This window comes from Trematomus bernacchii, unplaced genomic scaffold (assembly GCF_902827165.1).
Source record: "Trematomus bernacchii unplaced genomic scaffold, fTreBer1.1, whole genome shotgun sequence".
NCBI classification, from domain to species: Eukaryota; Metazoa; Chordata; class Actinopteri; order Perciformes; family Nototheniidae; genus Trematomus; species Trematomus bernacchii.
The window spans coordinates 43,518-55,987 of record NW_022987567.1 but is presented as its reverse complement, the minus strand read 5'-3'; the positions used below and the strand labels follow the sequence as shown (position 1 = coordinate 55,987).

The window sequence follows — 12,470 nt, the reverse complement described above, 5'->3', positions numbered from 1 at the left end:
TTTCCAGTGGTGGATTTCACTGTTTTGGAATGTGTTTGATGCGCATTGACCTTTTTTTCTCGACATTTCCTCCTCTGGGCTTGCCTCCACACTCTGTTTCACATTTTCCCTGGAACATGTGGAATATTTTACCATTTTATTCCACGACCTGTTCAGTCACGAAAAGGCTTGAATGATGGAAATCTTTTGAGATGAAAAACAGCACTTTTGGGGATCGTGTTTTGCTTGTGCGCGGCTCGTGCCTGATCTCGCGCCTCAGTAGCCTGTTGTCCGTGTCCGTGGAGAAACGCGCAACTTTGCCGAGAGCTGGAGCTGGATTTGGGGCTGCAGCTGGTCTGAGCGGCGCGCCAGGGCCACACGCAGGGGACACACGGAGCGGCCCCGGTGTTCCGCCGTTGTGTGCTTGGACGGGGCATCCGGTGCAGCTGTGGAGCGCGGATGATGAAGACGGTGGTGATGATGATGATGAGGATGATGAATGGCCCGGCAGCTCGAACAGGCACTGGGGTCCCGCCGTCATTATGTTTACTGCTGTGCGCTCTAGTCTTTCTCCCATCGTGCGTTCACTCGCACCCGCAGCCGTGCCAGGTGCTGAAACGGATCGGACACACGGTTCGGATCGGGGCTCTGCACGTGCAGCCCCGCTTGCTCTCCACCACAACCACCGGTAGCTCTAAAGACTGGGACGCGGATAGAGGCTGGATTGGAAGTGAGGAGTTGGAAAAGCAGGTAAAAACAAGTTCTGGTGCACCTGGATACGGAAGCCTCAGGACTAGAGGCACCGTTAATGCCCAGAGGGGGGCCAGCAGGAGTAAGAGCCAGGCAAGGCAGCGTGAGGAGAACACCTCGAGGGAGAACCGCGTGTTCGCACCCCGAGACTCGGTCCTGCTCGCGGTGGAGGCTCTCAACCGGGCCGGATTGCTGCCATACAATTTATCCATGGAGGTCGTCATGGCCGTTGGGTCCGGTTTGGGGGAGCTTCCCGCGTTCTCCTCCTCCTCTGCGGGCAGCCCCGAGGGCGACGACCCGCTGTCTTTCTTGGAGAGCGTTTGTCACACCGTCATCGTGCAGGGGGTTTCCGCCATGGTCTCCTTTCCACGGAACCGGGACGAGTTCGTCAAGTTGGAATTCATCTCGCTCGCGCTCCAGGTGCCAGTAGTCAGCGTTGTTCAGAAGGAGTTTACGCGCCAAAGTGAGGTAAAAGAAAAAAAAGTTACTCAATTACATCTGCACTGCACTGTTGAATACTGAACTTTGACATACAGGTGCAGTGGATGTAGAAAGTGTTATATGAAGGAAAACGACTGTGACAAGTCAGTCATGTCCAATAATCTATGAATATACAACTGTTTTATACATAAATAAATAGGTTCTTCACAGTTTTTGACATCATTAATATTTGTTTTGGTGGATTTACAAGGCATAGGTGCCACCATCCTGCCTATTAGACAGAGTCTGAAAGGGAAACTCTTACTCACACTGTTTCATCTTTTTATTTTCTCCTCCTACTGTGAACTAGTCATTCTTTCAGATGAAGGGCACATTTTCCTTTCTTTGCCTTGCTTGTTCAGTACTCCATTCTTGGTAAATGGCCCAATTAAGCTATATTGGCGACACAATTTGGGACACAAGCTGATTTTCCTTTTCACATATGACATCAGCTTGTGGAGTCTGAGAAAGGCTGCAGGAAAAAACCTTCAAAGTGGAACACAATTAGGAGGCATTTAGGCTGTGTCCATGGTGCAGACAAGGAGGAGAAGAGTGCATTGTGTATTCTGTTATAGACAAGGTTTGCAGTGAAAAAACACGATTGATATACTGTAGATATGCTATGTACAACACCAGGCAGGACATGCATGCCCTGAGGTTCTTTTGTCCAATCTAAAGCTTTGTTGCTATCCAGCCTTCCATGGGCAGAGGTTCAACAACATGGCAGAGAGAGAGAGAGAGAGAGAGAGAGAGAGAGAGAGAGAGAGAGAAAAAAAGAGTATAATGTAAGAAAAGCAGTTAGAACATTTTAAATTGCAACTCTAACCTCAAGCTGACCTGACATCTCCAGTATTGATCTGACTTCTTTCCTTTCAACAAGAAACTTTTAATTGCCCGTTCTCAATCCATAGCTTATATCATAATCATACTTTGTTAACCTGCTAGCGATGAGCTGCACAATCAATGTAAGGTCAAAAATCAGATTGGATACTGGCCTACTGTTATGTCTGTATAGGAAAAAAATATGTTTAGAACCACCCCTTAAAGGTGGGGTAGGTAAGTTTGAGAAACCGGCTCGAGATACACTTTTTGTTATATTCCATGGAATGCTCTTAACATCCCGATAGCAATAAATATCTTAAGTGCTTTGACAAAAAATCCATAACAACATTTCATTTGTGGAAGCCGTAGTACTGTAAAAAGCACGACCAATCATTTTAGCCGGCCCGGCTAAAATAACTGGATGGCCTACCTGCCTGTCAGCCTTCCATCTGTGCACAAACTTATCTCGTGCCCTCATTGGTCATGTGCGCGTTCGTGTGTGTTGGAGGAGGGGCTCTGTAAGGAAGTGGCAGATTTTTTCCGGCTGTGTATATTCAAATTCTAGCGCACTCGAGCTGGTTTCTCCAAAATTACCTACCCCACCTTTAAGAAATAGAAAATTGGATAATAACACTCTTGGTATTTGGTGTATTCCAATGAATGCACACTGATAAGTGCACAGGGAGTAAACTATACAGACAATTCAAAGGTGTCTCACTGGTTTTAAAATAAGGTGAACATTGTTCCTCCATAGTGTACTCCACTAGCTTTTCTACACTACAGTACAGTACAGTGTATGTATAGCCCTTTAACTCAGAACTCTTTTTTTTAAACAAATGGCCAATAGATTGTACTATTATTGTTTCAATCAAAAGCAATACTTTTTTTTAAGTATACATTATTGCCACTTTCTATTTAACCCTAACCCTAACTCTCTACTATAGCTTAGTCTGTTGTGAAAGCTCTCGTCTGCACCTTCGAACCCTGACCCAAACCCCTTGGAAATAGTTTAAAAGCCATGAATCGTTGGAAATATGTTGGCCATAAGATCCATTAAGGCAGCCTCAAACAAAAAGTTGTTGTCATTGCCTTCCAGAAGTATCCATGTTCCAAAAGTAAATGGACTATGCAACTCCTACTGATAGCTGGGCAAAACATATCTATCATATTGATATTGTGGTATGATATTTCTAAGCACTTTAGATTTCTGATCTCTTTGTATGGCTTTAATAAGGTGGCACTAACATGGCAGTAATCGTATATTAAAGAGTAGAGGTGAGTGCATGTGTCCGTGTTGTTGACTTCCACGCACAACCTTCCGTGCAGGGGTGAAGAGCATCATTGTTTATGCAATTGAAACACACACACACACACACACACACACACACACACACACACACACACACACACACACACACACACACACACACACACACACACAGATACACACCCACCCACACACATCCAAACCATTAGTTAGACTGAAGGTTTCTGGGACACTTGCCACCTACTGAGCTTTAGAAACGTGTGTGAGTGTGTTTAGGGTAGCATAAAATCTAATTTCCCGCTCTGTGCACAAGGAAGCATTTGCTTTAAGCAGTTAGTAGGTGTTAAAGTCCAAACTGGTTCTACAAAGTTCAATAACAGGTATTCGCTGTAACAGACCAACCAACAGACAAATATTCATTGGTTGATGGATGGATAGATGGTTTGTTGGTTGGATGGATGGATAGGCAAAAAAGATTTACTCTGCTATTGACAGGCAAACAAACAGATTGTGTCGAACTCATGTGTGACTATTTGAGAGATGGCTTAACTCCCATCTGAATTAATCTAGTTTTCCTAGCAAATCCCAATTGATGGCTGACTGCAATGTCTCCGAAGCAGAGTTTCCAAGTTGTGAAAACTTTCTAAATGTGTTTAGAGGATTCCATTTTGACCTTTGCCTTATGCCACAAAAGTTTATACAATAAGATAGTAAGATTGAAAATGTTAACTGTCTTATATTATCAAAAATAATGTGAAGGGGTTAAAGTGGAAATTATGTCAGAGGTCCATGTATTGTGTTGCAGACTTATACTGAAATTAGCATGCTAAATGAATAACCCTATCCCATTCTATCTTGTAATACATGTTGTTCCTCGAGATTCGAGAGTGACTAATTGTTTCGTCATAGGGCGAAAAAGTACAGTGGCCCCAAACGATGTCAATAATAACTCCATGGCAGTTTGTTTAATAGATTAAATCCAACATGGCAGGAACAAGACAACAACTCACACCCTTGCCAGGTCCTCCCTGCCTCCAAGAGACTACTTCTCTGCGACAGACAAGAACATGTGGCAGTTCCGTGAGACAGACCCCTAGTAAGCAGATTTGAATTCTTGAATGCTTGAATTCAGCCAGAGCAAAACCCAGCAACGTATAGTTCTGATCCAGGTTTACTGCTCCTCTGACTCCCCACTGCATCAGCAATCCTCCTGTTGCTTGTGTTACACTTGTTAGGCCCAGCGCTCAACCAGCCCTCTGTGGCCTAGTGCTTCTTTGTGCTAGCTGAATTTGAGTTGCTGAAGACCACTGAGTGTGTCATGTCCTGCCTGAATTTTTTGTAGTTAAGTCATTCTCTTGGAAGACATAAGATAGCAGTGTTTTCCGACCAGATCTCAGATGTTGATCAGTTTTTCGAAAGACTGCCCCTAATTTATTTTGAGCATTCACACATTCACACATTCATCCTTTAAACAGTATTCAATGATGAACAGCATAATATAATCACCCAGCAAGCAACCTGTATTACTGTATACGCCCAAATTGTGTTGTGTAAGCGTTGAGACGAAGAGGCTGCATGAATATATGGAAATATGCTTCTGAACCAAAAAATGTATGTGAACTCCGAGCAAAGGGATCAGATGGGTTGGGCAGAGAGGCTGCAAAGGGTTGAGAATTTAGAATATAATTGACCAGTGGTTGAGAAACTCCAGAGGAGGGACCAGTTGTCTGTGATAGGAGGACCTACTTTTAAAATGGATATCTAGAACATGTTGAACCGCTGGAGCTTTTGTGAAATGTAGATACAGCATCTTTACTGAGAACTTGGGGCACATATGCAAATATTGGTTTCTATTTAATCCAATTATGTACACATGTATGCTCTTTGACATCATGAGAATTTCTGCAGCGCATTTTATATTTAATGCAAAGGGCATCTTTTACAAAAAAGTTGCATTAAACCTCCTTTGGTAGACTTAATTTAGGGTTCATGTTTGTGGTGCATTTCTGGACATCATACGTGTACAGCTGTAATTAACAGCTGCTTAAGTGTAGCTAATGAGGTATAGACTGTTGAAGAGGACAGAAGAAAACCAATTTTTTTACAATGTGAACAGAAATGAGTTGACAAAGTGGCTTTAGAACATCCTAATCACAGTTACTAACACTCTCTCACAATTGGGTCATATTGGATGCCAATTAACACAATTTGTCAACTATCACAATTACCACATTTGTGAGATCCTAGATAATTCTACTTGGCATGCAGCAACTTACCATGACCCACCGTTGTAATGTTTTCAATAATGGCTTAAGTAAAATAACTATTTGATGAGACTTTTGTCCGAGGGTGTCTATATGTGTCAGAGATCATTTGTGGAAATTCTTTACTGATAAACTATTTAAAAAAAAACACTGTAAGCCTGGAATGTATTTTTCAATTAGATCCTGGTACATTAATTTGTAGATTACACTGATTAGGATAATGGAGTAATTATGTCCTCAGAAATCTATCCAGGCATAGCAGATGAATGATAGGGCTTCACTGACTATGGGGAGAATTAGTGAAGTTTCTCATTGTCCCTTCATAAATATGGCAGTGACATAAAGAGGGCATTAGGATGAAAGGCTGTAACTAGAGTATGGGTAAAGGTCTACAAGTGGTTCAGGGTTGGGGCCGAAGGGGGTTGTTGATGTAAAAGCAACAATACTGAGTTGCCAAAAATGTAAAGATTTTGCAACATATGCCAGAACTTGATTATTACAGCGTTCTTTAAGTCTATTAAAGAAAACTTGCAATCTTGTAAAACAAAACAAAAACACAATTTAATTAGTTTCACACTTTCCCCACAATGAACCATCTAATCAGGGACGGATCAATACCAACACATTTTTTGTTTATTCGATTTGTCCACTGGCTCTTGAATCTGCCAGTCCCTGCACTTTTACCATAAAGCAAGCCTTGCAAGTTTCCTCACATTAAAACAAATCCCAGCAAATGTGTTTAAGGTGTGGAAGTCATAGGAAAAAAAAGAGATTTGAAATAGAGCACAGTGACAACAAAGCTGGGATTTCCCAGTGCTTCGAAAGCAGCCGTTGTATTTATTTAAGAAAGCAGACTGCCGCACTTAGTGGCACATTTCTTCCCTGTTTATTTACATGAGGAACAAAGAAGGGGTTACAGATGTATGGTGATCACAGTGCAGAAGTGCTACAGCTGAGAATAAATCCTCCAATCCTCCTGGGGGATGAGAGGAGGTTGAGAGGCTGATGCCCTGCGGAGTGCATTACCATTTCTTTCCCAGAAACAGGACTTCTAAAACTGAAATGAAACACGTACAATTGTTTTTGTTATTGCTTTTGTTGCAGCAATAATCCAGCCGTGTGTATGCAATAAACAGATGAATAATGATGATCTTATTTGCATGCCCATTGGGTACAAAGATTAATGGGATAAATGAAATTAAACAATAGCTTAATCTAATAGACTCTTCGTGCAAAGCTTGTGGAAAAGTTGTAAAGTCAATTACACTGAGATGCTGAGGGCTTTTTAAGTGTGTGCTTGTGTTTGTGTGTTTGACTGGATGCAAGCAGGTGCTTGACGGATTGATTGACTGGTATGTTGAGTAAAGTATGCCAAGACACACTGACGTAGCTCAGTATTAAAAGGATGACTGTGAAAACTTTCAATTGTATCAGCTCATTTTCTGGATTTCTATAAGTGCACTGCACAGTATTTGTTTAGTGGGTTTGGACTGCTCTGATCATAATGGCTCTAAAGAAGATATTTGAGTAATTAGAAACAGGAAAAAGAAAGAAGCCAAGGTGCCTTGCTCTGCAGCTACCAGTCCATAATCTGTTCTTTTGTCAGATCGAGATGTCCCTATTGACTGAACTACCGCCAGGTGGTTTTGGCTATTTCAGCCAGTGATATACAAATCGTACATATTTTACAGTATTGACAACCATATCATGTAATGTATAAAAAATGTGTAATGATAAGTCCAACCTTGCAGAGAGCTGTTTTCGCAGTCCTTGATTTAGATGTATTACCTTTGCCAAGGAGGGTATGTTTCCGGCTTGATTTGTTTCTGTTTGTTGGTTTATTTGTTTGTCAGCCGTTTTATGGAAATCCTTCGGATTCATTTGAACTGAAACTTGGAAAAGGGTGTAACATGGGCCAAGGACAAACCCATCAAATCTTTTTTCATTCAAATTGAAATTGGAATGAAAAATGGTAAGAAAATACAGCAGTTTTTTTAATTGGAAAAAAGGTGGACCAACATCCAATAAAAAGGGTTGTGTCCTACTTGTGTCCTGGGTCACATGACATTGAAGCTATTCAAAAATGATGCCGACTTGAGATGCTGTTGTTAAGAGTAAGGGCTTGAATGTGAGCCAATTGTCCTCTGACTGACAACAGTCTAAGTAAGAAAATGCTGCAGGATCCACTGTCTGCTGAATATACAACCTAAAGCAAATACTGATTGCACAATGCTATGGCTATGAAATAATGACTCCATCTGCTTTTAAGTTGGTTCCAAATAAGCCTTGATTCTTTATGCAATTATGGCTGCCACGGGGTACCATCTTCCGGGAAAATTAAGTCTCCATTGACGGCACAAAGGAAGCGTGTTGTTACCCGTAGTGCAGCAAAAGCAGGAAAGCATTATCGTTTTTTGTTTTCCCCGGGAGCCATCCTTACTTACCAAGTGAGTATTAATGTTAGTTATTTGCAGTTACCATCGCCAGGAGTGAAAATGAGTGAAAGGAACAACTGAAGTCACTGAGGAAAACAGAATGCAGTATGACCTGTGTTGTTAATAGTTGCTAAGCTTTGAGAAAAGTTGAGGGAGTTGAGAAGTTCTCTGTTTTAAATGAAGTAACATCATTTTACGGTATAGAAGTTGTGAGACTTGCGATTTAGGCTCTGAACAACTTCACATAAAATGTCAGTGTCTACTTTTCCTTATAATTTGGGTTTAATTGGTCCTTTGGAAACATTATCATTAACCAAGAAGATTTCAGAAATGTGTCCCTGCAACTTACACAAAGATAACATTAACTGTGACCCCAAAAAAATACATAGTTAGGGGACGTTTGAGTGTTTTTTAGCTATCTCAAGCTAATTTAGAGGCTTCAAAGTGTATTTGCCAAAATTGTAAAACCAGAGGCATCATAGAACAGGATATCATTCTAAAAAATACCCTTTAGTTTGGAAAAAGGTCAACAACAATATAGGTATCGCTGATAGCATATAAATTGTTGTTCTCTTCTAAAGGTGGTTAAAGGACAATTTCAATCATCACTGACTAAAAGCCCATTTCCAAAGGTACAAAACAAGCAAGCACTCAGCCACTGTTTGTTGCAGAATCTCAACATTATGAATGCTCAGACAAGAATATAATGAAACACTTTGAATGATATTCGCCCCATCCTCATCTTAAAAAAAAAAACGACTGCAGAATTGTGGATATGAAGCAGCGCATAATTAGGCTGCCCACTCTAGTTCCCTTCAGCATTTAGCCATTGGGTGGATGGTTTTCATTGCACCACCTGCCACCATTGTGAGGCAACACTTTTATCATCGCTGGTCCAGGTGGAAATTCTTCACCATTGCCATGCTCTTACCCATTGATCTGTCCAGGCCTCATCAATCAAATGATGATCTCATGAATTGCAAATCATGGTGTGAATGAATTACATGGCATTGACCAACTACAGTATGAGGATCTTCCCAGTTGAGTCTCTTAAGATGTTAGGTGTGTTTTAAATATAGAGTACATACGAAAATAGATGTGTATTTCTTGTGATGTGAGTAATGATATTCATGGGAGCAGGTAAGTGGAAGCTGAAATCTATTATATCTAGCAGAGTGTGTTTGTTCTGTGGGAACAAATTGAATCTTTTGGATACAAAGTAATTCTGTTGGATTTATAACCTTTCTGTGTTTCTGTCTTTCCTCTTTTTCTTCTCTTCTCCGCTCTACTACATCTGTGTCCCTATGCCCCATCTTCCTTTTCTTACTCATATATAACCTTCTCCGTAATGTTGCCACTAACCTCCTCCACCATTGTCCTCATTTTGCATTCTCTCCATTTTCCTTTCTCACTTTCCCATTTCCGCAATCTCCCCTTCATTTCAAAAACCATCCTCTAATGTTTTCCCATCTCTGCCCTTTATTAAATCTGGGCCTAATCAACTCTTTGTCCTCCCAATCATTGCTTGTATATGACTCCTATCACCATTATATTTATATTTCCTCCTGTGTATTTGTTTAAACATCTCTATCCCATCTCTCCAATCCCAATCACTTTGCATCAAATGTATTCCATTCTATTCCAATGTATTATATCCTTCTCGCCCTTTTACATTGAACATTCATCCTCTTGACCCTTTCCCAAATCGCTTTCCCATTCATCCGTGCCCCTTATTATACAATCTCCTCTCAGAACCCTCTCCATTTCCAACTGGCGATGCGGACCGTTGAGGCCCCACCGTCCCGTCTCCTCTCTACCCTTCTGATGATGAATGGCTGGTGGGACATCAGTATTCTGCTCTGTCAGGAATGGGACATAAGCGATTTCCTCCTCCTCGTCAAAAACAACACCCGCTTCCACCTGGGCACTCTAGTGAACCTGACCAGTTCCGCTTCATCTTTGTCACCGTCTTCATCTTCACCATCACAATCAGGATTGGCATCAGGAGGGGAGATTTCATCGTCATCATCTTCCTCTTTGCCTTACTTCTCCCCTGCTGCCTCGTCCTCTGCTGCTTCTGCCTCCACTTCCTCTTTCAAATCGGACCAGCAGCAGGCTCTCATGCGGCAGCTGGAGGCCCTGAGAGAACCTTCGTCCACCAGGGGAGTGGTGACGTTTGGGTGCGAGATCCGCGAGGTCCGGCGCCTGTGGACGCTGGCCAGTCGGATGACGCTCCCAGAGTTTCACTGGGTTTTGGGGGACAGCCAGAATGTGGCCGAGCTGAGAACAGAGGGGTTGCCCCTGGGGCTACTAGCACACGGCATCATGGGATCCCCCTCTCTTGATCACTACGTGCAGGACTCGGTGGAGCTGGTCGCGCGGGCCGTGGGCAGTGCGGCCAAAGAGAACCCTGTCCTGGCACTCATACCTGGAACTACTAACTGTATGGATGTACCGCAGAGCAACGGCAGTTCGGGGGAATACTTGTCAAGGTAGGGTATCATCTAAATACTTCATACAATACTTCAGATCACCCACACAACCCTGAGTTTGTGTGACTGCGAGGATATAATTGATTATTTGACAAGGATGGCAAAGGATGGCGTTAGATTTATAACTCTCAAGAGGTTTTCCAATGTTTTTCTTGTCATTTTCTACAAATCACTTTTATCAGAGTTGGAAACCATGTTGTTATGGACACTTGAAAAGCACCTCTTCTTCTGTGAATCTTATAGTTTCTACTCATATACGAATGATTTAAGAATCTACTGGAAATATAAACCTGGCCATTAAAACACAGAATAACTAAGCAACTGTTTTCTATACCAACAGTCTATTTGCACATCAATCAGACACAGATAAGCAATAGCATTCATATAGAGTTCTGCTTCTGGGAGACCCGACATGTGCAAGTCCAACAATCACTCTATGTGGAGTTGGCTGGGTCGCATAAAGTGGGTTTTTAGAGCCATTCCGCTCAAAACATCTGCCTGCCGCATCGAAAAACCTGGGTCATCTCCACCCTACAGCCCTCATTATACTTTCCCCCCCCGTGCTTCTGTTTGTTATTCAGCTTCCTTTCTCTACTTTTGTCTCCTCTAATCCTCTCATTGTGGGAGAATGTACTTTTCTCACATCATGCAGATGTTTAGTCACAGTCCAGCTGCGATGCCAGTCTTGAATTCACCAGAAACACATTCATAGACATCTAAGGAGCATTCATGCAAAAGCAAGCAGCGATTGTAATAGACAATATATGCGCTCTATAAATGCAGCAGTGATGAATTGTATTCAGCAGCAAGCGCTGTAATCTGGAGCTAGGCCACTTTCGTTTATAGTTGCACAGTAAGATATGAGCGATGAAGAGTGTGTGATCACCACCAATGCATTACCATAAGAGTTTGACCTTTCCTATTGAGATTCTCCTCAAAACACCTGAGTCGGCAGAACGATCATCCCGGGATGAAAATTCTTTGAAAGTGTTGAGATCCCAAGGGCTGGAGGAGATTACTGATTGTCTTTGAATTCTTTGCCTCATATTTGCTGTTATAAAGTGTTGATTAGTCTGGAAGTGTTTTACATATCCAAGCTGAAAGAACACGTGTTACGGGACCTTTTACCAGGTTTAGAAGTGCCCTGTCGGTGAACCTGTGAAGGCAGGGGATTCATTTAAAGAGGTTTAGTTGGATATGGGGTCTTAGCCAAGCTGTAACACACACCTGGGATTTTGAAAATGTCAGCCATATGCCTGGCTTCTTTATAGCTTTAGATAGCTTATATGATAAACTATAACCAGTTCTGGATGCTGTGAAAAGGAAAGGTGTGTAACCTGCAAATGTAAAAAAATAGGCAGTTGAGAAAATGTTATTCCTTTTGCTTCAATTTGTTTCGACTGCCTCATCACTTTTTCCAATTTCCGTAGGTCTCTTTACAAATTGAAAGATTGTTAAATTGTGTCAGATGTCGCTATCATCATCTATTACCACTTACTTCTGTATTGCAGTAAAGCAATTGGTTTTGGAATGATCTTTAATCAGATTGTGGAGGCAGTGTAGTTTAGCTGTCAGATGTCACCTGTGTTTTTTCAGAGTATATTTCCTTTGGTTTTTCAATGCAAGTGCTTTCCATGAAGCCAGAAACCCGTGTTCTCATTCATATTAATTTAGTTTTTTCCATTTCTCCATACCTTTTTATATTGATTTCTACTGATCACACGCCATTGCTTAATCATGATATTCCACACAATGACAGAGGGCTCAAGGGGATAGAGAACACCTGAGGGAGAGTAAATATATAAACTAATTGAGGGTGCACCAAAGGTTGAAGTTAGCATTTGCACATGAAAGTTCCAGGAAGTCAGACTTCATATATTTTTAAATGCAATTTTGAAATATTTAGCTTCAGGGCTGACATTTAGATACAGGAGAAGTGCTTGGATGCGTTAAAGTTTGATATCAGTCTATATTATTGCTG

At 41.7% G+C, this 12,470-nt stretch overlaps 1 protein-coding gene across 1 annotated transcript in view; it reads left to right on the top strand.

The window, feature by feature from the left end:
• The first annotated feature begins 438 nt into the window (after positions 1 to 438).
• The window catches only part of grin3a (glutamate receptor, ionotropic, N-methyl-D-aspartate 3A), a 41,109-nt gene continuing 29,077 nt past the window's right edge, over positions 439 to 12,470 (top strand). Inside the window, exons 1-2 of the mRNA XM_034125951.1 lie at positions 439 to 1,197; positions 9,750 to 10,489. Of these exons, the coding sequence (XP_033981842.1) occupies positions 439 to 1,197; positions 9,750 to 10,489 (1,499 nt within the window). The remainder of the gene's footprint in view (positions 1,198 to 9,749; positions 10,490 to 12,470) is intronic.